We start from the raw sequence: 27,443 nt of genomic DNA, 5'->3' as shown, positions 1-27,443 counted from the left end.
GACAGGGCATTAATCCAAGTGTGTGCCCGCTCATAATACATCGAGAGGACACACAAAGCCGTTAAACACTGTGAGAATGTTACTGGAAGCTTGATGAAAAAAATGTAGGTGCCCTAAGTATAGGGATTAGAGTCATGGAGATTTAAACATAATCACACTTCAACCATATTGTTAGGGCTTCATCCACTGTCAGGCCAACTGCAAAACCTCAGGGATGATACCAAGTATTAAAACACTCGGTTACATTCGACTGTTAACCCAGAACTGCTTCTATCTTCTTTGTTTTGTATCAGACGCCACACCTGGCAGATGAATTTGTATGCGTTTGTTTTACTGCCTCATTTGAGCGTAATAGAGCTCAGAAAGCTGGGCTGGGCGGTTTGACTAGTTTGCATGTTTCATATTTACAGTTTATACACGCACACAGTCTTGCTTGCTGTAAACACACTAGTAGTTCATATCATCATCGCCGTGATCATCATCCAGGGAGCGTAGGCTTTCATTCTGCAAACTTAACAAAAAAAAATAACTGCCACACGTGTTTGCACTCTACACACCATCACTCACCCTGTGTGCGTGCACGAGAGAGAGAGAGAGACACAATCCAGTTATTTATCAGTTCCATCATCGTGACAGACGTGTCTCCTCTCCTAGTTGTTCTCTTTGTAATCACATGAACAACAACCTTGTAGATGTGGTGTCTGTACTGTAAATTAAATTAACATTGTGTGCCTGAACCCCATGGCTGTGCAGCTCTATTCTTTTTTTTCTTTTTTTTCCAGGCGATAACCTCTCCCTGGAAATTAAATTTGCGATTACAACAAACACAATTAGGGTAGTATCTTTTCTAACTTTTGATTCAAAGATATTTTAAGATAGAAATTTCTGGGGTTCTGGGGTTTTTCAGCTCCTGGGTGGCACGAGGAGTGTAGGTTTAGCGAAAAACATCCGACAGGCAAAACGGTTATTCTGAAGTGGTGTGTGTCTGTTAGATGCACAGACTGAAGGGCAGCAATAACTCCTGTCACCCCGGTTTGTAAAAGGCTGATTTAGTGGGTTTTAGAGCGGGCATTGTATTACAGTCGGACCGTCCTTGTGGCTTTCTTTTTCTGCATTAAAAACAAAATCATCGATCATTGTGTGACACTGAATTGTGGGCTGCGAAATGACCATTTTTTTCCCCCCACACCCCCAACTATCCAAAAGTTAAACAAAAGAACAGTTACGAGGCAAGTTTGTTGTCACAGCGCCACTCTTGCAGTATGTGCTGCAGAGCAGCAGCAGAATTGTTCCAGTATCTGCTCTCAGTGGGTGAAACATGTTGTCCAGCACAGCAGTAGGGAGGATACTACGGAGCAGATTATAATGATACAGAACATCGTCACTCCCTGGACCAGAGCCACTCCGCGGCCATCTGTCCTCTTTCCATGGACAGCCGGGCATTTGTGCTTTTGTGTGTGTGCGTGTGTGTGTGTGTGTGTTAGAGAGTTTCCGATGTAATTCTAGACATTAACCAAGCTCTTTTACATATGCTTTGATAGCCTCTGCTTCCCCCCTATCATTTTTCAGCCGTATACATGACCATTCTCATCTCTCTCTCTCTCTCTCAGTGCTCTCTCGCATACACCTCTGGGTTTCCAGTTTTGAGGCACACTAGGGTTTTACAAAGTAAAAATATCTAACTTGTACTGTTAATGAGCAAGGCGCTGCTTGTTTTGCTGCTCTTCAAATCATTATACATTAGATTCAAATGGAAATTAATTAACTGACTAATTGACGCTTGTCATTCTTTGCAGTGCTTACAGGCAAAAGATGAGTTTGTTAGTGGGGGAAAAACAGTCCTTGAAGGTTTACTGCTGTTGCAGATATCTGTTGCTATCTTGGCACTCAGAGCAGTGCTGGCCTCGGGAGTTTTTGCCTTCTCGTTTTTGTGGTAATTTATGACCTACTTCCACTTTAGAAACATTTTTACGCCAGTGAAATATCCAGATTTTATTTTATTTTATTTTATTTTTTTTGAGGCCAAAGTTAAATCTTTTATATGCCATTTTACAATAGCTTCCTTTAACTCTTACTAAGTCGGCAAGCACCTGCAAATAAGGGGGAAAAAAACCCAAACAGTTATTTATGAAAGTAAATCTAACTTTACCTGTCATTAAAGAAAGCTCCTAAACTTCAGGAACATCCTGTATAACTAGTATTAACCCTACATGCTGTTACCTGTCAGCCGTTATGCTCTTAAATGCACTGCACACAAACTTAATGATAGGGCTTAATATAATTTCTACTGTGCTGTTCCTTTGCTATGGACAACACAAGGTGAAAGTAAAAATTCACTCTCTGCAGCTGCGGCATGGCCAGACAGTGAGGCGCAAACACCAAATGAAAAGCAATTGTTTGCATGGAGATAATGATAATGTCCAGAGCTGTTATAAAAAAAGTACAGTTGAAGGCCTCAGCGGAGTATATGTGAGTAGAATATGATATTGAGCGACAAAGTAAAGGTTATGTTTTTACCTTAAGTTAACATCTATCAGACTGCTTAAAAAGAATTCTGATTTGATTAAACTCCCACCTCCAGCGAGCGTGATCGCTTTCAAATCACGAGAAGCTAAAGAGCCGAGAGGATAAAGGCTATAAAATTTGAGACACATTACAAAGGTTACAGGAAGTGACATGTAACAGTTCATATTTTAGTTTTTACGATAATTTTAATTGTATTTACATGCTGTGTTTTTGCACTTTTTTTTGTCTTCGGTAAATTACCATAAATTGGAAGTTTTGCCTTTGATAGCGTGTCGCAACAGCAAGAGTTGCCCGTTCTGGGTACAGTTTGTATTTTTAATAGGCTGAGGATTATTCTATGCTTTACTCTTACCTAACTTTATACTATGGCTTTAAATGAGGCACATATAGCATCTGCCTTCGTTACAGAGTGACTGACGGAAAGGCACAGCTTTTACCTTTAAGCGGGGCCGTGTTACATATGTCAAATTCACACCTCTAGCCAGTTCACACAAGTAGAGATGCCCGTTCTCTTGTCAGCTTTAACAATATCGTGGGAGGTGAAGCTATGGGTTGCAGAGATCTTTCTTTTTTTCCACATGACTTTGTTTCTGATCTCACCATCCTGCCATCTCTTAATGAATTCTTGTCTCATTTAAGGCAGAAGCTCCGGTACTGGATTCAGAGAGTGCAGATATTGCTGCATTTTTTTTTCTTCTGCAGTGATATCTGCTGAAGCTTTTACTGGCAATAATAGTCTGAACACTGAATCCCTCATTTCTAACAGGTGCATAGTTTATCCAGGTCTGAGTTGGTGTATGTTTTGCATGTTTCATGTCCTCTGAAACGTAAACATTACAGCTGATATCTTTTCTTCTGAAAGTATTTAACTTAAAAACGCAGACCCGGCTTAAAGAGGGCATCTAAACATGATGGTTTTGTGCGTGTGCGATTTAATAGGGCGGTCACAATCAGTTGACTAAAATCTTTTGTGAGATTTGGATGCCACAGTGCTGTATAGTTGGACTAGTATTGTGCTCAGTTATACAATATTGAGTGGAGTACCAATATAAATTATGAAAACAACAAATGACAGATTGTTTGATCAATTCTGTGCAGTCGGCGACAAAGTGGGCGAATTACTCCGCTTTGATTATGTGAAAATTCCTGCAGTGAATTCTGCACATCTTCCTCTGAATCACTGAGATGCGAGTGCGAGCGCCCCTCTGTCTGGGCTATTTTCTTGGCTGATGTAAATGAATATCTGTGGTGCCCTGGGGCATTGTTTCCCCATGTTACACAGCATCAGGAACCAGGGAGATAAATGGGCTTGGCCTGTCCAAGGCATCGGGACTTCTTCTCTGCTCAACCATAACTAGTAATGTCCTTTCATCCTCTGCCTGCAGTGCTATAGATAATGGAGTATTTGAAGAAGAGGAAATGCTAAAACAAAGAGACGAGATGTGGTTTATGTGATGGCAGTGGATGGGATAATCAAAAGCAAATGTGATATAATGTAGAGAAATAGCACTGGGGTTTGAATGCATGAAATATATATATATATATATATATATATATATATATAAAAATGGATTAAAATATAAGAAATCTAAGAAAACGGTTGCAGAAAAGGAAGGAAGAATATCTCAAGCAGTTGTAAATAATCAGAGGATGAGAAAATCTCATGGGTGGTTGGATGGAAAGATGGATGAAGAGGGGCGGGACAGCAGGCAGGCTCCATGGGAGATTGGCTTAAGTAGCATGGTGCCTGGCTCCCCTGCAGTCACTGAGCCTCAAGTTCAAATTCAAAAGAAAGAAAACCTGTCAAACCAAACACATGCCCTTCTAACACACGCCTAAACCCAATCACATGCACACAAAATCAGGAAGTTCTTTGGTGTCACTGCAGCAGCATAAAAAGAAAGAGCCCTGATAAATGTGGGATGAACCATTTGTAACATAAATGTAAACTTTGTGCTGTTTGCCCTAGTAGCCGCAAGAATTTCATCAAATATCTTTTTCACATGCTTGACGGCGCACTATAGCTTTCCCTTACCGAAGGAGATCGAGAGCATGTGTATATGTGTCTCTTTGCGAGCATGTGAGGATGGCGACTGGGAGTGTTTTTCTCCGATAACCTCAGTTTGTTACTTTTTGATCCTGCTAAATTAAGATAAGGGGCTTGGTTAATTAAACTGTCACATGGCAATACCTTGAGGAATTGCGAGGCCAACGCAGATTTAATTGGGTGGCTGCAAATGTCCCCGCGTTGCCTCTCTTTTTCACGAAGCAGCCCCACAGATGGGGCAGAAACACCCTCACGGCTACTGGCAATGGACTCAAGAATGACACACATGAACATTTTAATAAAGAGGGGTGTGGCCAGCGAAAGGTTGATCTGATTGCTTATGTGCTACTGTAAATGCTGTTCCCATAGCTTCCTGCTTTACAGGGTTAACGCTAGGTTAGACTTAACAGGAGGAATTTTAATTGCTACTTGAGTATGCGCGAGTGGGATTTGTGTAATTTTTCTGTACATTGCAGGTGTCTCCTCAGTGCATTAGCTGCAAGGGTCTCCAAAGCCCCGTGGACAATGTCAGCAAGCTTAAGATGCATCTGTAATCACCAGCAGCCAATTAACAAGCTGACCTCACCTTCCCACCTCAAACCACAACAAAGATCTATTATGGAGATTTGGAAGGCTTGCAGTGTAAACAACTAAGTGTGATGGATCTTCCTACAGTGCTTATGGGTGTTTGCATACACGTGCTTCATTGAAATTCAGAGCCACGGTGAGGTAGACGGATGGATGTTTTGCTGATGTGTAGGTTTTTCTGTAACAGGTTTAAAGAAAGCATTTGATCAAAGCACATATCCCCCAGATCCATTCAAGTTTTGCTTTTGCTGTAGGAAGCTAAAAGTATTTACCAGAGTGTCCTATCACGCATAAACACTCTGCGTGTTTTAACTCAGTGTTACTCATTTCAAAGGGAAGTGGCAGCAATTTGCGGACACACAATGAATGACGTTAATTGAAATGTTTTAATCTGATGCAGTTTTTAGAAAATCAGCACCAGTGAGATTAGTGTAGGCTCTTAGCGGCGTTGTGGGGTTAGTGTTGCTGGAGGACATTTCCTTGATAGCGTAGCGCCCATTCAGTGGTGATGTTTTGAAAACAGTTGTCCATCTGCCCCTGGAGGTGATCAAAATCTGCCTTGATTAACAAGTGGGAAATCTCGGTAATGGTCCCTTGTGCTGACTCTCATCCCCTCCCAAGTGGGGATCAAAGAGGATGAAGTTTTGAGCCCAGGGATAATCTAGTTCCCTAGATTGTGATAATGCTGCTCGGGATGATCGTGTGGATGAGAGCGGGTTGGGGCGTGCTCGTGCCTGTGGGTTTTATGCTTGCATGTACTTGTGCGCCAATGTGTTGGTGCTCAAAAGAGAAGAGGCAGACAATAGCAGAGTGAGCCACTGAAATAGTACACATAGGCTGATGGAAAATAGGCTGTTGCTGTATCTAGGCAACCACATCAGAATTCAAGACATATCAAACAACAGGTGATCGCCACCATCTTCCTTTTTAGTTTTAGGCTGATTAATTGTAATGAAATATTAATTGATGGTTTGCAACAATGCAGCTGTTTAGAGACAAATTGCAGTTTGACATATTTAGACAGGCAGACATACGTGGGTACTGCTCTTTGATACAGTACCTACAGATGAAGGTGATATGCTTGAAGGACAAGGACAGTTATCATTTTTTCATTTATTCCACAAAATTTCAATAGATGATGTGTTACTATGTGGATACAATTAATAGATCCTTTTCAAAGAAATGACTTCTTTAAAACATTTTTCATAAGTCTCTACAAGTCTCTGACATTGACTGTGCTTCACTTGTGAGATGTTAGCAGGTGCTGTCTCTTTCAAAAGTATTTAATTGGAATTGAAAACTTGGCTATTCATAGCCATCATTTCTTTTGTTCTTGAGCCATTACTTAGGATCATTAGCCTTTCAAAAGTCAGTTTACGATTCAACAAAGGATGACCCCAGGTTAAATTTAGAACTCATAACATAATTTCTAGTTGAATCAAATGACTGCAAGTTTTAAAAGTCTGTGACGCTGCCTGTGCGAAGATTCAGAGTTGGTCTAAAGCGGCTCATTTTTGACAAAAAGTATAATCCGAACTATTTCGATCAGTATCTTCATCTTGATTATTTAACATGGTTATTCATTTACCTAACAAGCAATATGGGGTTACTAAACTTTAATCCATGCATTTTCATGTGCTTCATTTCCCCCTAACTTTAAACCTAAATGAAGCGCATGAATGATAAAAAGAGGTTCACGTCATATCGAGTTAAACACCTGCCAAGCACTCGTTGCCCCCAGCAACTATCTTTGATTCATCTGTCCAGAACACATTCTTTTAAAAACGCCTGGTTTGCCTTTATTCCAATATGTAATTTAGCTCTAATGTTTTTTTGGCCAACAAAGGCCATTTTTGTGGCACATGTCCCAAATACATCAGATTTGCCAAATTTTGTTCTGACTTTAGACTTGTGTGCCTTGACATCATCGACTAAAAGAGTTAGCAGCAGATCCAATCATTTGAATTTTGAGGGATTCTTATGAGCTTCTTGGATTGTCACACCTTCTGCTTTTGACTTGGAGTTTCAGTGTCTCTCCAGTAGAGCTGGAGGAGAAAGTCTTAGCTGTCTTAGCTTGGCTGGTAGGTTGGTTTGTTGGTCTTGTTGAATTTGCAGAGGGGACCAATACCGGATCAGATTGTCAGATATTTGAAATCTGCCTCTTGCTGGTCTCAAAGATCACAAACTTTTGAAGATCGTAGTGATTATTTAAAATGTTTGGGATTAGCCTGGATGACTGAATCATCATCAGGTTCTCTGGCTATTCTAGTTGCGACTGCAGCAAGTTCAGCATTCAGCATGCAAAACATAGATGTTAATTTGAAACGATGGAAAGTGCTAGTGCTAGCAAATGCTCACTTAGCAAACCAATCTGTTGTTGTGTGAAGCTTTAAATTGTGCTCAGTTTTATTTTGAGTTTTCTGAGTGTTTTCTCAGTTTTACATTTGATTTTTTTTCTTTTTCTTTCTTAGGAAATAAGTTGGCAGGAAAATCACTAAAACAGAGAGCTCTTCTTCTTCTGCCACGATGGCACCACATGCTTTAAACCAAAAGAGATTTAAAGCAGCCAGGCTGTATCTGTCAGATCCTAAGGAGGTATTTATTAGTTGCCATAATATGAAACATATAATTGTAATCTTTATGGCTTTAAAAGGTATCCAAAATTTATATCGATTAATTTTTAACAATTTATTTAAATAATGAAGATGGTGCCATTTGCTCAGAAGCATCACTGTTATTTCTTGCCATTGTTTTAAAGAAGTTGCAGTGTTTGCTTGTTCAAGTCTGTTGAAAAATTCAACAGTTTATGAGATGTTTTTTTCATCCAGTGCACCTTTTTTGGTAGAAAAACCCCAACATTTGCAGTGTGAAACAGCAACAAACTGGGACTTTGTTTATGAGTCTGTTTGGGGGTTTTTTTTGCTTTTCTTTGCGACTTACAGTTTGCAAAATGACAGTAAGCTTAAGCTCTGCTGAATCTCATTTAGGTCTTAACTTCCCTGTTGTTCTGCATGGTCTCCTCCCACCCTGATCTGTGTCTGGTGTTGGTGTCCAGCTGTTCCATCAGCACGACAAGTGGTTCAGGAAACTCCCTCATTGTTCACTGACCAATCGCAAACACACCAGAATGCTGTCAACGAGCATTTTCCACCCAGTGGTTTGCATTTGGCTGCACCTGTGGTTTCGGCCCAGAGGGCATGGGATGCATGAAGGGGGTGGGGGGCAAAATAGGAAGAGGCTGGGCACTGGCGTGGAAAGGAAGTCAGATTTCGGATTAGACTGTCTTTCTGTCTGTTGAGATTAAACGTAATAGATTCATTCTGAGTTTCCCTCTTTTTGTTGTGTTTTCCTCAAAATGGATCAGAGGCCAGCTGAGCCTTACTACCCACCCGTATTTGCATTTTCGCAATTTGCATGAACTCATCGGAGCTCGGAGGCAACTTACGGTTGTGTGTGCACATGTGCAGGCATGCGTGCGTTCCTGGCATGTGCTTTGTAATTTGACAAGCAAAATAAAGAACTAGTCCAAACAATCTAATAAACGCGGCCGAAAGAAGCTGCGCCGCATTCCCTGGGTTCTTGGCCCCAAATCACCTGGAAATACAAAGCGTTTATTTTCCAACATTTACTGGAATGTTAAGAAATTACATTCACCGCCCCTCGCTGACTTATCACATGTTGTAACACTGTATCACACTGCAGCTGAGAGCCTACTGAGGAGAGTTACTAGGATAGATACTCAGTCTGCACTGCAGTGCTTTGCTAGCCTGGGTTGTGAATCTTATCAGGCAGAGTTGTGGTAGTGGATTTTGTGTGTGTGTGTTTGTGAGTTTGTGTGCCTGCGTGTGTGTGTCCAGGCCCCTCTGGAGTCCATTAATCCCAAATCTAACAGACTTACTGCAGAGGCAGCCTTTGATGTGTGCTGAATCCCTCTCTGGAATATTGGATGCTGCTTCCATAATACCCACTTCCCTCTCTCTTGTCAGGAATACATTGTTTTGTTTTTCCCCCCACGACGCTGATATTGTCCGGCAGGACAGGTGGCTGCCGTGTTATGAGTTTGTTTACAATTCAGGTGTGTTTTTAGTGGTTCTCTGATCTGTAATTTTACATCTCTGAGCTCCTTTAATCCCATTCTTATCTTGTGTAAGCCTTCTAATCTTTGACCCTAATCTTAAAGCGTCACATAGAATGGGGCAGTGCAGATTGACAAGAGTTGTTTTTCTCACCTTCAAATTCAATGCATACATTTGTCAGCGAGAGCTGGGGTCCTCCAGCCTTGGGGTTTTCTGTCTTGTGAGTCTGAAAGGTATTTATTGTTATATATTTCTATTTATTTGTGTTTTATTGCAATGGCCTGGACTTGAACCCAGCCTATTTTAAAGCCTCGCGCTTATAACCCTCTAGTCTCAGGAGTGAAACAGATGGAGAGGCAAAGAAAGTATAAATTAGATAGTGAGATGGAAAACACATTTCTATTTGAAATGATTATCCTCCCTGACGGCTATACTAATAGACTGTTATTGCATTTCCGTCAGTTTCTTTTAATCTAATCATGCTTATAAACAGATGAGTGAGAGTGTTAGTGTTTGCGTATATTCATCCATACAGAGACATAAGCAACCAGTGTCTAGACGGCAAACACCAATTTGGCTGGCGCATGGAGGAACATCAATGCTAAAGCAATGCTGCTGAAACACTAGGCATGTTCTTCTGCATGGAGAGGAGATTGCAGTGACAGACAGAGAGCGATAGGAGGAGGAGGAGGTGGCGCAGCAGAAATAGAGAGGCTGGCAGAGCTCGCTGTTGCTAATACATCCAAAGTGTGTCAGTTAGCTCTCTAAATGTGTTAGGCCCCGGGGCTGAGAAAGCCAACACCATCGACTCAACCTACCGCACTTCACCTTTCCACTTAGCCTCTGTTCAACACCCGCCAATATCCTTGGAGGGGGGGTGGGGTGGGATGGTTGGGGGTGTGTGTTTTTTTCCAGTGCTGCTCATTGGCACGACTGATCAGATGACTTGATGCTAAAGTGCAGTTTTCCTATTCCACATATTAGTCTCATGAGTACATGTGCTGAAGTGCTGAATTTAGAGAAGGTAGGTGGTATGCAGCGTGGCAGGTAGCTTTACAGTTGGTGTGCTTTCACACTTACTTCCCTCCTTTGGCAGCTTCGCTTCAGTGTTCAGCAGTCGGGGTGTGGGTGATCCCATTTTGTGACAGTAAGTCATCATACTATTTTTTATATGACAGATCATGCATACAGAAGAAGTCATCTTAACTTGAATATATGCCATTTATTGTGTAGAGTGGAAAGTTACAATGTAGCTAGTATTAAATTGTGCCATAATATTTAAAAATACATGTAAATGGTGTGCATTCCTGAAAAAAATAAATAAATATATATATATATATATATATGTATATATACAGTATATATATATATATATATATATCTATATAAATAGCGCATGATCTGATATTCCCGTCTTGCTGTTCTTCCTACATCATCATCATCATCAGTAATGTTGGTCAAACGTTAACATCGCAACTGACCTTTGATTTTGTTAGCCAGGAAGTTATCACAAGCAAACCACCATGACTAGCAAAACCAGCATTTACTGCATTTTATTAATGAATAAAGAAAATGCTTAAAGTGTTGATCATTTCTTCTAAAAGATTTTTTATATAAATGAGAGCCTTTTTCTCTATGACATCACAACAACATGACTAATGTTGTTCCTGGACCAACATTATGATGATGATGCAGGAACAGCAACAACAACACGGCGATATCAGATACTCCGTATGAAGCAACAGCTGATCCATCCCTTATTTATTTCATCATTTACTCCAACATTTTTGCACTCTGGACCTTTGCGCGTATAACTAGACAATAACAATATGTAGAGCATATGTCACGCTGATATTGTCCGTATCCGGAGGCAAGTTCCCTGTATGTGTGCGCGCACTTTGCCAGTAAAGCCGATTCTGATTAAAGGAATTGTGATTACACACGATTAATGTAGACAGACTGACTTTCTGTGCTCCAGTGAGTCAAAGTGGAAGAAAAATGAAAATATTATGCACACTCTAACAAGCAGGCTTGGTCTGTCAGATTAGTCTGTTTGAAAACATCTGAGTGATGTCATGTCAGGTACGTGATTAAATTCACAATTAGTTTGTTTTGTTGGGGGGTTTTTCACCCAGGGGATGCTTTTAGTTCAGCCGAAGTAATGTAAGAGAAATACACATTTTTAAAAGTGTCGCTAAGAAATGCGAAATGCTCTGGTTGGTTGGTTTTTCAATTCTGTATAATTTAGTCTGAGAAAAACGAATGTCATAGCAAATCACGGGGGTTTGTCCTCCGTCGTCACCCAGTAATATTTAAGGTAGGCTTCTTACAAAAATTACGATTAAAAAAATTACAATTTCTAAGACCTATACTGATAATTGGTAATTGAAAAAGATTGCACAAGATTTTCTTCTTTCACACACATTAAACAAATTTCCAAAATATTTATCAAGTATAATTATTTATGAGTTCTCACTACCACAACATAACAATGCGGTTCAGCTAATATATAATATGTATCGCTGATATTATTGATCAGGCTCTGTTGTTTTACTTGCTAAGGAAACAGTATTGCTAGTGGCAACAACCTGTCGAATGTCCACAAGGCTTGCAGAATTTTCCATTTGCCCTTCTTTTGTATGATAATGCATTTTATCTGAGACTTCAGTTGCAAAGCAGAATAGTGCTATCATTTGATATGAGGGAACCATGTCCTAATGCAATAGTGAGGATAGTACTATTCTGCTTTATGCTGTGTGTGTAAGTGTTGTATTACAGTGATGGTTCTGTGGAGACAGAGCGTCAGAAGCACTTTCCCTAATCCTGCTAAAGCAGCACACATGGGAATGATTACTTGCACAAAGCCATGACACTCTGAGTTGTTCAAATCCTTTTGTTCAAAAGAGAGCGACAAACAGAGCGGCAGACAGAGCGGGAGACAATAAAAGAAAGTGATTTAATTCAGTAAATGTGACATCATTTTATGTCTAGTTGATCTTCTTGTTGTATGGGTTGCCCAAATGAAGCCTCCACAGTTCTCCTCGTTGTTTTGGGTCGGTTATCAGGACAGGGCTGTGGCGCTTTATTTTTAGGCAACAAATCGAGTCAGTTTAAGAAAAGATCCCCCAATTCTAGAGCAATGGAAGTGGATCATTAACGCAGCATGGTTAAAATGTAAAAATTTGTCGGAGGGAAGCACTTCAAAAGACGACCCTATGTGAATTAGAAACAAAAGGTTTCCTTTCATTCTTTCTTTAATAGGGTGTTTTAAACCTGTTTTCTCCTTGGATAGAAACAGGATTTCTGTAATGAGCTGGTGAGTCACAGATTCTCTCGGCTTAATTTTTTTTTTTTTAATTCCCTGCCTCCTCCCTCTTTTTTTTCCTCTTTCTCTCTCTCTCACTTTATTTCTTGTGCTCACTGTCTCTCTAAATGGGCCAAGGCAACTTTCTTTGCTGTCTACTGGGGGAAGGAAGTAGATTAAGGCTGTTAACAGGCAGAAGGATGCTGATCAGCCTTTCTGGTCTCTGCTCTAATGCTCGGTCCATACTGTGCTCTCCTCCTCCTGAGGATCCTGGGCTATAGGCTCCCTTTGAACACATTGCGTTTGTTTTGAACTGGCATGCGGTGGAAGAAGTGCTGTTTAACTGAAAAGCCCATTTGATTCGCACAAATATACCCCAAAACGATTTAAAAGTGTCATGCAGAGACGAAGGCAAAAGAAGAGAAAAAATAGAGTGCACTGTCTTCACATCTGCAAACAGTAAGTAGTAGTGAGTAGAAATAAAGCATTGTGCAGGCCTGCTGCGTCTATTTGTGTTGCTTATGAGTGAACATGCTGTGATGCGCACACTCTAAAGACAAGGCACACACAAGCACGCTATATTTAGATGACAAACTGCCATAAACCCAGGCTAAAGGGGGAAGAAATAAACAAAAGAGAGAGAGGGGGGGGAGAGAAGCAAGGCGGTCCAGAAGCATCCCCTGTCACGGTGCAATCCCCCATGTCCTAATTACACAGGCTTAGAGGAAACGGAGGATTAGCCACTGATTCACCACGCTTCTCGCCTCATCTTCTAATAAGTTCCTTTCTTGTCTCCTTGCCACCCTTTGTGCCACCCTCCATGTCTTTCTCTCCAGGTAAAGGTAGCAAGATACTATTGACTTGCGGCTTTCTCTCTTTCTTTGTTACATCTTGTCGACACGCCTGGCTCAGAGAGCATGAGCATGTTTTACTTTCAAACACGTCGCCATAAAGAGTCTTAAAGAGGTGTTTGAAACTATTACTCACCTGTGGACCTGTTTTTGAACATTCATGTAGTTCTACATGCTTTCAATATAAGAGACAACATTTAAAGATTATTGATAGTACAATTTCTATATTTCTTTTTTCTGATTTTTTAAATATTTTTTGTAATCCTGCATTTATGTGACTTTATACGGCTAATGCCAAATGCATATTTATAACCCATTGCATGATGTTTGTGAGGAATTGTCTTTAAAGTCATCTGGACTCTGGCAACATTAAGATTTTGTTAAATTAACTTATGATAAACAAATTGCATTGGAGCTGATTAGTGCAGAGTTGTTGTAGAGTTACCTTGTATAAACAATGGCTAATGTTCTTCAATGCTATAGATTTTTCAGATTTATTGTTTGCTAGGTATAAATAGCTTAATGACAGTAGGATAGATGTCTGAGGGCTGTTCCTCTCAGACATCTATATCTAATAGCTTCCCTGTGGCTACTCTCCTGAAATTGCTCCACCATTAAAACACTTACAGGGTGAAAGAAAGAGGAGCGATCTATTGCCAGAGGAAATGTGAATTATACAAGGTCTTAAGTCACAGGTTGGAAAGGAAGACTTTTTTTGGGGGGGGTTGGGAGGATTGTCCGTGGAAAGAATCTGTCTTGACTGACCATACAATATTTAGTGAGTGTCTCTGGCTGCTGTGAACACCGAATACTCAGAGCTGCTGCATGCTCGATAATATATATATATTTTTTCTTTGTTTATTCTGCGGTTAGCCTTCTTTTCCTTTGTTTCTGTGTCTCCAGCATTGAAAATCTCTTATTGAAGAACACACAGAACTTGGCTGAGCAGGTTTCTCAAACACAACAGTGGGAACTTTGTCACATGTCAAAGATGTGGTTACAGGTAAACAACAGTTTGCCTGTTCTCAGCTCTTTTTTGGCCTTGAATTGGTTCCCGTGGCCGTTTAGTACTGTGGAACCTGTTCCTCTAGTCTGAGATTTGCCTGTCAACAAACAGAGAAATGCTGACATCCACCTCTTTTTTATCGCACTCGTGCCTAGGCTGACCTTTGCTAACAATTAAGCGGGTGGAAATCTTCAATAATTGATATTTTTGTCAGGGAGCACATGGATTGTGTGTGAATTGCAAGTCTAAAACGTGTTCTGAAAACGCACTAAATTCAGGGAAGGCTATCCATATTCGAACCGGGTATATTAATGGAGGTTCATTAAAAACCAATCGATATGTCCTCAAGTTGTCTGCACACTGGCACGGGAAAACTCTAAGTGGTCACTCCGCAAGGACGTCAACAGGCACACACATGTGCGCTTACAAGCAGCAGCGGTTATAAAACCACGTAAATCATTTGCAAACAAATTTGTATTTATAAGAACTGCATCCCACGTTTTACTGCCCTCATTTCTGCTTTGTGTTAAAGGAAAAGTGCTGTTTGAGCACACCGTGTCATTTAAGCTAAGGAGCATCCGCCCGCCCTCATCTACACAACCCACAGACCCTTCTTGCCACCCACTGCACACAGCAGTGCTTGTTCATCATTGATTGGGCTTTGTGTGTTTGTTTTTGTTTGAATATGAGCTTATGCTCCTCTTCCTCTTCCTCTTGGGTTTTTATCCCTCTCTCTCCTATGCATAAAGACTCTTTCCCCAAGGTGTTCTTTGAACAACTTAGCCAGGCATTAGCTGACGGAGGGACTTGTAGCTCATGAGGGAACGCCTGAAGAGAGGACGTGTTTGATCCTAAGATATCTGCCCTTGATTCTGTCTCTCCTGTGCCAGCCACCCAGTGTTCCCCACCGCCGCTGCCAAGCATTTCTGCCTATAAGTCGGCATTCTTATGCCTCCGACTGAGATAAAATCTATCACGCTGGAGAGGACTACCCTTCTCATTGTGCAAAGTCACCCACTACACATGAAAAATAAAATCTACTCACTCTAAGGTATGCTTTACATCAACTCCACAATTTAGCAGGAACATACAGTAAAACAGAGCAAAAAAGTCTATTTAAAACTTCAGCTTGCTCCAAATTACCAATTTATATCACATCACAGGCAAAATTTAGTGTTGTTTTTGGTTTCAAGCAGAGCAGTAGACCGGCGTAAAATGCTGGTCCCCTAGCAAACTGTGATGAGTACACCAAAGCAGCAGTTTCATGGAAATACTATTGTTTTCCAGCCTCTTGAAATTAAGTTGGCAAAACATACTGGCCAACTGTAGAGAACAGCCAACGTTCCCAGCACAGCTTTGTTTTAGATTCATAACAGTATCAGATGCAGTAATTCACTTGAGTAATGTCCTCATTTTCAACACAGCAAAACTGTGCAGCTAAAAAGAAATATAGACTGACTTTAATCTGGAAGAAGCTAAAGCATAACAGGTCTGTCAACAACTTAAATGACAGAGGACAGCATAAAACCACTTCCACAGATTTTCATTAATAATAATTTTTTTCAATAATTTTTTTTCTTGTGTGGCCCCTTGTCGACTGAATTCTTGACAAGATAATGTAGCACAGTCTACTCACTAAGACCCAAAGTTCGAAATTCTCTATTTAAGTACTGTTTTTGGTCGACCGGCGACCTGAGAAGTCAGATATTTAGCAAACATTAGGCTCAGTCAGAGTGGAGACTCTCTCATCTGTGCAGTCCAAATATTTAGTTACCCTGATTGGCTGAGAATGTGGGAATGTGTGTGCGTGTGGGGTGGGTGGGTGTATACGGATGGATCAGCTGGGCTAGATAGCAGTAGGTGAGGAGATTAAAAGGAAAATGACACACACACATGCACACCTAAACCCACACTGCGAGCTCCCCCAGGTGAACAGGTGCAGTCATGGTCTGTCACAGATGCTCTGCGCGATTCGTCAGCTGCCATTCCTCCTGTCCACCTTGGGTGGTATGGGAGAAATTCACCACAACACAACCGCAAATATACACAAATGCACTGACATTATATCAGATCCTTTTTTAGCCTCATAGGCTACTTCTGTAGCTTATAGAGCTGTCTAAAGACTCCCCAGGTGTGACTGAGAGGAAAATGACTGATGAAATTTATGATTTGTAAGTTTTTAACAAGTTCTTGAACTTAGGGAGCACTCTAACATGCTGTGGATTTTCCCAGTGTTATGTTTTTGCTAGCCGCAGCCTTTGAGTACACCTCCCTCTTGGTTCATCCCTCCCTTCCCAGGAACCACAGTGTGTGACAGTGGGACATTAATCACAGGGCTGGGTAATAAAGCGAGGAGGGATGGGCATGTAGGGCCAGGGGGGCAGGCGTCTGGAGGGAGAAAAGGCTGTTTAGGGAAATCACACCATGCTTTATGACACACACTGATACACAGGCACACTTTTACACTCACAGGTTTCGTTGCACACCCTGTGCACATCATATTGAAAGCATCCAGCCTAAAACTTTGAAAAATTAGTTGAAGAGGAGAAGAAAAACCCCAACTCATTATTTAGAGAGATGTGACCATTACCTCTCTATTAGTCACTGCTTTGCCTGCTTGTGTCATGTCATGTGGCCCAGTCCTTGTTAATGAAGTGTTAATTTAGAAAGACTTTCTTTTTGTGAGCAAATGAGAGGGAGGTTTTTTTTTTTTTTTTGTAATTTAGAAAGACGCGATAGGTGTTTGCGGCTCATTAAAGAATAACACCTTCACTGCTGCCGCGATGCTGAGGTGAATGGAAATTTCTGTTAAGCTGAAAATTTGAAACAGTAAAAGAGTGTGAATGTATATGATCACTTACTAAATGATAGCACGAGACACAGTTCTTTAATCCACTATATGTGTAACTTTTCAACCTTTTTTTTGGTAACATCATCTTCATTCTTTCTTGGCTTTTAACTCTGGAAACTCAATTGTTATTCATGTAGTAGGTTTATAATAGTTTCCCGGTATTATAGATCCTACACTTCTGTGGAACACAGCTTCAGCCCGGTAGATCCTTAAGATCGACCTATTGAACTGACTGAAAGCAGAAAAAAATGTAATGTAAAGACTCTAATTCAACCACTACTAATAAATCAACTTTAAATCTTCCTCAGAAGACGTGTTTTTTGCGATAATTCTTAAATTCTTAAAAAGTATTTACAGTACATGGATCTCCTTGGAAAACAAGGCCATGGACAACATCACAGAGGAATTCAAATTGGTGTTAATAAGTATAAGTCATATACAAAAAGCTCTGTTCTAAATTTGATCAAATGTAGCATAACAACAAAGGGTAATGGCTAGCTTTCAGTTTAGCTAGCTCTCAGAGAGATTTGAGGATGTTGTGGGTTACATGGTGTTACTACTGATCATTAGGTCATTTTAAAGAAAATAAAGTTCCTTCATCCAGCCAGGTTTTTTTCTTTTCACCAAACTTATTATCTTATTCTGGCTCATCTCACAAGACTGATGTTGACAAATAAAACAGTGAACATGAATCATGTACTTATTTGCTTTCTTTTGACACATTGTGTCCTTTTGCTATTGCTGAAATATTTCTTAGTGCAGCTTTCTGACTTTTATATCCATTTTAATGTGCTTTTAGCATTGAAGATAACTGGCAGCTACAGAGATGTCCTATCAAAGTCATTGTCGCACATTCTTGAAATTTTGCCCGTAAGCGAGGCAATTAACCCTGCTAAATGTAGCAGCTCTGTTTCTCTGTTAAGAAAGTATTCACAAGTTTAAAAAAAAAGGTGTGTGTGGAATTAAACCTTTTTGCTGGCAATAGAGGTATAATAAATATCTGATTTCAATAAAGGATTCAGGTCAAGAGTCTACAATATGGCTACAAAGATACAAAAATCAACCCTGCCTGACTCTTGACTTGGAATTTTGATAAGTGTTACAGTCCCACTTTCCCTTGAAGCTGCAGCTGAATCTTACCTCTTTCTAATGATAAGATGTTCTAGTCATCCTACACACTGAGAAATCGCACATTTTTTGCTAAATATGAGTGGATCACCTCCTGCCTTTCATGGGTTCCCATTTATTTCACAGACACTGTGATTATAAGCTGTACTGGCCTTTTCGAGACTTGAATGTAACATGAAGTCTAAAAATATAGATCTCTTTATAATATCAATGCCTGGTGTTTAGGCCAGTTTTGCAAATGAATGAACAAAGAAAGATAAAAAAAAATCCTCTGTGCATGGTGTAAATATGGATTAATATCTTCATTTTCATCTCAAGGTTTTGATTTTACAACAAATATCTAGAATATCGACTTCCAATTGAAGATGCCAAACGTGTGCAGGTATAAAGTGGTGGAGATATAATTCAGGTAATGTGCTTCCTCGATGATTGGCTAACATAAACAGTATCAGTTCAGATGAGCCGATTTTCAGTCAATCGGTGTAGTTTATATTGGACCACATAATCGCAAGAGAGAACCTGCTGAGCATGCCCCTGGTGGCCATATCAACACAGGCAAATGTGTGCCCATTTGCCTGTGTTGCCCATTTGCCCATGTGTGCCATCATTTTCATCTACTGCCCATCCCAGAGAGCTGGTCAAGACTAGGTGAAGAAAGTGAGAGAAGGAGAGAGAGATGAATGTCACCTCTGCTCTCATATGTCATATTGGTAGTCATAGATATGAGGAGAACGCCTCAAGGTTGAACGTGCAGCTGAGACATGAATAATCTATCAGAGGTTTCCTCCAACTAAACAGAGGAAAATATGTCAGAATGGATTATTTATACTTTAATATACACGTGTTGAATGGACAATCACCAGACTTTGCTGAGGCCAGATGAATTGTTTGTGTCTGGAATTCACGCACTGGTTTGTTAACCAAGCGTGGTTACATGTATTCCCTGTACGCTGTAGCTTGGTGATGGATCACAATAACAGCACGTTGTCGTTGGAAAGTGCATTCAGGTTTGTTTTTTTGTTTTTCATGCACAAGCTTTGGACCGAATCATCGATCTTTGTGCTTTGACATGTTGTTTATACTTTCTTACCCAAATCACTTTTTGCACAAAACACAGGCACACACTCTCCCATTTCTCAGTGCGTGCAGACGCATGCACTCACCCCCACACTATTTAAATGTAGTCCATCTCGTACTGGTCTGGCCTCTGCTTTCCAGCTCACCTTATTTCCTCTTCAGATGACTGCTTCGGCATGGGAAATGTCAAGCTCTCTTTGCCAGCGCTGTTTGGCTTCTTCAAACATTTGTGAAGTGTTAAGCTCATCTCTACAGCTTAGGAGGGCAGTCTCTTAGGAATCTAGACTGCTGACCCGCAACGCAGCAAAGACAGCCTAGCCAAGTGCACTCAAGCACATCCACTCTGCCTGCTCATTCGCATCAACCAAAGATTGTATTAGCCCCAAGTTTGTGGTCTCTAAAGCAGCACTCTCACCGTGCTGCAGAGGTTCATGCATTGCATAATGGAATTGATGGGGGTAGCGTCGCAGCTCTTAACAGCAATGTTGTCTTTTCACATTTAGTTGGAAATAATAGTGGAATGCTGCTCTTAGTAACCTCATTTTAACTGCAATTAATGTCGCCTTTAAAACAAAGCCAAAGCAAACACTCTCCTTGGTAACAAATTCTTCTAAATTCCACCTACCGATTTGCGTTTCAAGAGCTGAAACCACAACAGGCTTGTTAGACGAAGATAAATTACGCTGATTTTTAAATGTGCTTTGGTTCCAAACTTAGTGTGCAACAATGAAGAAATCAAGGTTTAAATCATTAACAGTCAGCCAGAGAGGTGAAAGAGGTGACAAGCTGTAATGAAAATGAGCAAGAGAGATGTTCAATTATTTCTGTCTGCCACCTGTTCTGCTCTCACTTTTACTGGGCTATATAAACAGATATGAAAATCCTGTGACTAGAACTGCCTTGCTTCTCTCCCTGGAGCCCAGCTGCCTTAGTGTTGCATTTCTGCAAGAAATCGGAAATATGGTGTTTACCATATTTGGTTCCACAAACAGAAAAAGGCGCATGGCGTATCTCAAAAGTAATATGCAATTAGCTTGAGCTCTTTAGACGTCTGTGCAAATAACCTTTGTATTATACCGGAGACGGCTGTTAAATTTTCCTGTGTGTTATAACATTTGTGAGATTGCCCCAACCTGTCCCTTTTTAAGTTTATGCGTCTTTAACTAATGGCGTGATAATGTTTTTCAGTCACATTTACAGTATATTTCACGGTCACATCTCATGATGATGGGAAACAAGGACCTATTTGTGTTCATTTTATTTGTGCTCTTGGAACTGTTCGGATATTGTCATTCTGTGTGTCCTCTTGATTTCGTCCCACCCAGCCAATGGAGAAATTCCATTTATTATGGGACAACAGATGCTTTTTTTTGGTTGTTTGTTTTGTTTCATTTTTCATATTTTTTTTTCACTTATGCCCAAAAGGAGGGAAAAATGTGCTTCTTCTTTTATTATTATTCTTTTTAAAACCAAGTTCTGGATCCGTTTGACACAGGCATGAACACTCCCATAATCAGCCAGAGTGTGCATCCTTCTGAATAGAGATGAAAGAGGGGAACACACACACTTATACACACATGCGTGCACACGCCAGCAACAAGAGCACACAAATAAACAGGCACAAACACACAGGGAAGAAGCACAAGCCATTTGGCACAGCCTCTCTGTCTAGGGAGGGCTTCAAAGCCCACTGACATGAATTTATGATAACGGCACTATGCCTTTGCCAAACCTCAACTGTTGTTGTTTTTCCTCTTGCTCCCTCCCCATCCTTTCTGTATGCTTTGCCATCCCCTTGATCAGAGCTTTGGAAATTGCTAGCAGGTGTCCCCCAGTCCCCTTGAAAAGCTATGTGCACGTACTATATGTGTATAAGTGCACGTGTTCATAAATATAAGTGTGTGTGCATGTGTGGTTTGATAGGGGGAGCCTGATCGGGCACTTCCTCTTTTGCATCATTTCATTAGGACTGGCTCTAGTTCTAAGACTTAAGGCTCCTATTTCCTGTGCAGCTCAGTTCCATGATACTTCTATGAATCTGCTACCCTCTCCCTGTGTGGTTGTACTCAATTCTGTGCTCACTACTGACATAAATATCACTTTCTTCTCTGTCCACTCCCCCCTTCTCCCTTTTTTCCTCTCTGCAGATGAGGATTGTCTGAACTGTACAGAGGAGTGCCGGGTACTCGGTCATTCTGACCGCTGCTGGATGCCCCAGTTCCCCACTGGAGGAAACCAGGCAGAGGGTATCGACTACCGCAACAATATGTTTGTGCCAGCAGGGATGGAGACTGTGCCAGAGACAGAGACCTACGAGACTGTCAACCCCAATGGCAAGAAAACGTTCTGTACTTTTGGCAAGGAGAGACGTGACCACACCATCCTGGTTGCCAATGTCAAGCCCTACTTGAAGGCGAAACGTGCTCTCAGCCCACTGCTCCAAGAGGTACCCTCAGCCTCCAGCAGTCCTACCAAGGGCTGCTCCACCATGTCTCCCTGCTCCTCAATCAAAAGCCCCGCCGACGGGGCCGAAGGCAAACCACCTCCGGCCACCTGCTCTGGTCACTATGGGCCTCCTGATGGTCAGTACCTGTCACCCACCAAACAAACCAGAGAACAGGGGGTCTACCCATCCTTGCCTCCTTCAGACCCAGTGGCCAAGGTGCTCGCAGAGGCTCGCTCTAGGATCAGCCAAGAGGCAGCAGGTGAAATGGAGTGTGTCCTGGAGCAGGTGGAGCCAGACGCAAGCCGTGACGGAATGGACGCTGACCAGGTGGTGAGAGACATCGACAAACTATTGCAGGACTGCAGGGGAAGTGAAGCCACTGGCACGCTCAGGAAGTGACACAAAGAACTGCAGCAAAAAGAAGTCAAGACGGTAGAGAGAGGAGTAGGGTGCTATTCCACGAACTCTCATACCAAAACTCTCACCAAAACAAACTGAAAAAAGCTTAAATGGCTCCTATGACAGGAGCTCTTTTCACTGTATTTGTTGTAAGAAAACACTGAACATTTAATATATCAGTCATTCGGCACCAGTTTCGGTGCTGAGATCCCTACCAACAGAAAGGAACTTGGTAACAAACATCTGAATTCTTCTGAATTTATAAACTCTTATGTTTTGGATTCCTAAGCAAATTGCAGAGGTTCTCGCCTCAGGCACCTCGCAAGCTTATTATCTAAGTGCCCACCAGCTCATAAGTGTGTTGTTCATGGTCTCGTGAAATCCTACATATTTAAGTGTGTAGGTGGATTTCTGTTATGTGTGATGGACATCAAAAACGATCGAAAAAGGACTATTTATGGTCAGATGCGACAATCGACGCGGATGCAGAAACAAATTCTAATCTGTTTGGGGCAGTAAAAGGACCGAAATCCACAAGCCGACCTTATCCTTTTTGAATTTAATCTAAGTGTTTGGATCCTGTGTCTGAAAAGATTGGTTAATCAGGGGTGTGTTCGCAGGGGTTTGTTATGAACTCGGGGGTCGGAGTGGCTTCAGTGTCCCGCTGAAGGTGAATTATTACCAGTGTAACCATGCTTCACCTGTCATTTGTAGCTACATGTGTAAGCTGTGTCTGTCTCACACCTCTATTTAAATGTTCACGTTGCTGACCGGTGTAGCTGCACGCACACAAGTTTACACACGTGCACTACACTTTGCGCAAACATACGCTGACACACGCACTGATGCCTCACCACACTCAAACAAACACACACACACACACACACGCACACATAGACACAAATGCTTAAACACAACTGTCCATCTGTGGAATTGTCCTATACATGTACGTCATCAGCTTTCAGTCCCTTGTGTACGGTGAATTATCATGTGTGTGACTCTGCCTTAAGGCAAGTTGTAAAAAAAAAAGGGACATTTTTCCTCAACTGTGAAAAGATGATATCTATATGATTATATAGATGACTGTATGTATGAATCCATGTATAGTGTCCAAATATTAACAAAAATATTTATACATTTTGTAAGAAAATGAAAAAAAAAGAAGACGAAATGAGGAAACTAAACGAAATGTGTCCTGGCGTTAAGGTCGAGAGCGGCGTATTAACTGAAAGAACTACAAAGGACACTGCCATTATTTCGAAGACAAATATCCAAAAATATAAGCAAAGAAGAAAATGTCCCTTCACATTCTCACTATACATAATATCATTATATGTGTAAATGTATCCAATTTAGATGTGTTTACATCAAAAAAAATTGACATATTTTTTATTGATTTTACTGCAATTTCTGTGCATTTGAGCCAAATTGTTATGTGTACAAAAGCTATATTGTGTATTTTATTAAATTAATATATAGTTGTGTTGCAATATACTTGGGCTTATATTGTATTTGGCAAAAGTTGCCTTAGTAGCTGTCGAACTCTGTGAGTTTGCTTTAGTTTGGGTTTTATGTTGGTGTTTTCTCTTTTGTTTTGTTTTTTTCCATCTCTATTCTGCATCTTTGCAGGCTGGCTTCAGTGCTTTTGAGATGTCGCCTCTTTTTACCCTGAGATCCAGCTGGATCAGATACAATAACTGTTGAAAGCTTCATGAGCCAGCTGATCTAGAATACGGTTCGAACCAACGACAAAAAGCAACAACCACAAGAAAAAAACAGTTCAAATATTTTTACTGAGCAGATTTTTACAGGGCAGCTATTTTCTTTAACTAGTATGCGTATTTTCTGTTCATTATGTTTTTACTTTATCTCCAAAAAAAGAAACCTGCCATATGGAAAGTGGAGTGGTTTCCTTGGTGATCATAAAACTGCCTTACTGTCTCTGCAGAGAGCTTGTTGTATCTGTGGAGCTTGTGACTGCTTATAAAGCCCTGGTCCACCAGAATGTGCATTTTCTATAAAGGACCAAACGAGGTTCTTTTTTCAGCAGTCTGTGTTGTTTATGTATGTACTCAATACCTGTTAGAATTATCATACTTTGCAGAGAAACTTGACATCTAAAATTCTACCTAAAGTTCTCTTTTTTTCCCTTTTTTTTGATGTCTTTGCTGTTTAGGTACATGGTTTTATAGAGCCATGTGACTTCGCATTCAGGCTTTCTTAAGAGGAATAAAAAAGATACAGACATTTATTTTTGAAAAAATTTTGGCACATTTCGGCCACTCTCTGAAATAATAGCGGGAGGTGCTTTTTCTAATATTCTCTGGCGGTAAAATACGCAGAACAGTAGGCTACTAGATTAGATGTGTTTTGGAAAAATGTGACCACAATCACCAAATGTATGTGGAGATGCAGCCATGAGAGGGAACAGTGACTTCAGATCCATGTGACTCCTGGTGCGTTTAACACCGGGAAGAGCTGAATGGGAATCTCAACAGCAGATATAACACCCTCGTTCCTGTGAACACACCACATCCGAGTTCTTTTGCTTCTTTCTTCTTAATTGAGATGCATGTTTGGACATTCTCCTGTCAGTCTGCCATTTTGTTGTACCTACTTGCCATGTTTTTTTTTTTATTTTTGTTCATTCTACCCTTCATTTGCTTACTTTTCTCCTCCTAAGCCATTGGCTTTCTCGCCTCTGTGGAGCACAGTATGCGTTGCCTTTTTCTCCTCTCTTTCATCTGTAGAGTATTTGGTTTCGTCTTACCCTTGCTCTTTTTCCTGGGAGATGGCAGAGGCTGTTTTTAGAGAGGGCTTGGAGGATTTTGACGGAGGAAGAAAATATTTATGGCTCTTTTTAAATGAGTTTTTTTTTCTCTCTCCTTGTTGTTATCTCTCTCAAATATCTGGATAAATCGAGCAAACCTGACATTCACAACATACAAACAGTTAAAATGTGCTGTTCTACGAGCACACTACAGCTGTGATCCATAAAAAAAGTCTTGTCACACACACATACACAAAAACAACACCAAGGCACTTCAGCTACACACTGCCTTTTATTTAAATGCTAGCCCCTTGGAGGTAAAGGCTCAAAGAGAGGGCAAAACACTACCCAGACAAATGTGACACTTCCACACTTGTCTTCATGCTTTATTTTTCTTTTTATCTCTTTGTGCTCAGTCTTCATGCTCGAACAAGCTTTCTGTGCGTGTGTGTGCGCGTGCAGAATTCACTTTCATGCCTTCATATTTTGACTAAACACTCCCTTTCTTCCTTGATTTCTGTTCCTTCTTTTCGAGAGGTTTAATTCGCCCTTAAATTAAACCTCTTTTGTTGCGCTCTCTTTCTTTTTTCTTTTTTCTTTTTTTACTTTGACATTCACTCAACAAAAAGGTCAGAGGTCATCCCAGGATTCTTGAGCCCGGCTGCTGAAAGTGCTGTCCCCTCTAATGGCGTTCCACAGGCCCAGCCACTGTCTGTACGCTCCCAAACGTGAGGGCAAATGGGGAAATGAGCTGGGTTCAGTGGACAGAAGGTATTCTTTAAAGCCATGGCCCCTCTCTCAGGCTTTTTGCTGTTTAATAAAGCAGAGGCTGCTGCTGAGGTCAACACATAGTGGGAGGTGGAGCACAATGTAAGGCCTTTCATTGTTGTCTAATTACACACTGTTGGCATCATACACTGTTAGCAGTGCATTACTGAACTCTAGAGTGGGTTATTTTTGCCCACTTGAGACTGTTGGTTTTATCAAGTGATTAGGACAGGGCCTTGTTGAATGTGGCTAACCACCTCTGGTCTCTGACTCACACCAACGCAGGTGCACATGGACTCAGACAGCCACTGCTTCACACACACATAGACAACATGCCTTTTTTTTTTTTTTTTGGTAGTTACAGCAAGCACCCAATGTTTGTCAGTGTTGTCCCCTCACCCTCCAGGCCCGCACTGATAGCATAGGACTCCACGCTACAATGGGCAGCTGGTGAAAAGACCAGAGACATTCATTTGTATGGATTATTTCAACTGCTATTGTCTAAAGGCTGTGTTCATTGTGATCTATCTGGAAAAAAAAAGAAAAAAAAAAGATGAAAAGTTCAAATAAAAAAAGCAATTACTAATAACGTTTGCTCTTGTCCTTTTATGAGCCGGTTGAGGATTGGTTAGTCGCGGCTTTGTTTTGATTTCCCTTCGTCTCCCGAGCGATAACCTCGCACGTGCGTCCACGGAGCCAATCTTTTTCTTGTCAAATAGAAATGCATTGTTTACTCAGCGAGTGCCAGATTAGTTTGGAACAGATAAAAGACTTCAGAAATATTTCCAATTGTGTTCTTCAGTGTTAAATTCACATGCGCAGAGCAAATCCTACCAAAGTACACACACATAGAAACTTGCTGTGGGCAAATGATCCTCGATTCATTACATTAGTTCACATTTTCACCACATAAAGATTACTGCTCATGCCTCTTTTTCTTTTTTTTTCTTGAATTGCTTAGAGGCAAATAAATTGGCGGTTGAAATTATGTCTACTACTGCTTCTCAAATAAGATTTTGTATTCTACCCTTCAGCTAGATTTGCATTCAGAGGCCAATTTGAAGCCTTTTCAACACTGGTCTGGTTAGATATACCACATTGCTCCCAAATCTGGTTTGCTTAATTCCTAATTTGTTTGTGTGTTACATTAGAGATGCTCCGAATGGCAGGTTTGACCTTCTTTTTAGTGTTTAGTGTAGACAAACTTTTTTCTTTCTTTTGAACCGCTGACTGGTGCTTAAAATATTATTGCTTTGAAATGGGTTTTTAATGTCTTATTTCAGTGTTTCCCAATACAAAATGACAGACCATGGGAGCTAATGATACACCATTACATTTATCTAAGGAAACTATTCCATCATTACTGTTTAATTGCAGAAGTACATATGGCTCTTTGTGTTTGCGACTCCACGGATCCATCAGCGTACTGCTGTCTAAGGATTCGAGTCAGTAATTTTCCAGACTGCGGTCCTTCTAAGCATTCACACGGAGATGTCCTACAACCTGAAAGTGGATCATTTCTCAATGCTAAAGTGATAAAATATCATGATTTTTTTTCCCCACATGCTTTCTTTTTGTATTCTAAATACACTAAAATTAATTGTAT

At 40.8% G+C, this 27,443-nt stretch overlaps 1 protein-coding gene across 2 annotated transcripts in view; it reads left to right on the top strand.

Moving 5' to 3' along the window:
* pcdh17 (protocadherin 17) overlaps window positions 1-26,405 on the top strand; it is a 63,362-nt gene extending 36,957 nt beyond the window's left edge. For both annotated transcript variants that reach the window (XM_039609281.1, XM_031729577.2), the window contains exon 5: window positions 21,602-26,405. In XM_039609281.1, the coding sequence (XP_039465215.1) occupies window positions 21,602-22,299 (698 nt within the window). In that variant the 3' untranslated portion in view covers window positions 22,300-26,405. The remainder of the gene's footprint in view (window positions 1-21,601) is intronic.
* Window positions 26,406-27,443: the final 1,038 nt, after the last annotated feature.

Source organism: Oreochromis aureus, linkage group 1 (assembly GCF_013358895.1).
Source record: "Oreochromis aureus strain Israel breed Guangdong linkage group 1, ZZ_aureus, whole genome shotgun sequence".
NCBI classification, from domain to species: domain Eukaryota; kingdom Metazoa; phylum Chordata; class Actinopteri; order Cichliformes; family Cichlidae; genus Oreochromis; species Oreochromis aureus.
The sequence above is the reverse complement of the archived record's forward strand: the minus strand, read 5'-3'. Positions and strand labels throughout refer to the sequence as shown.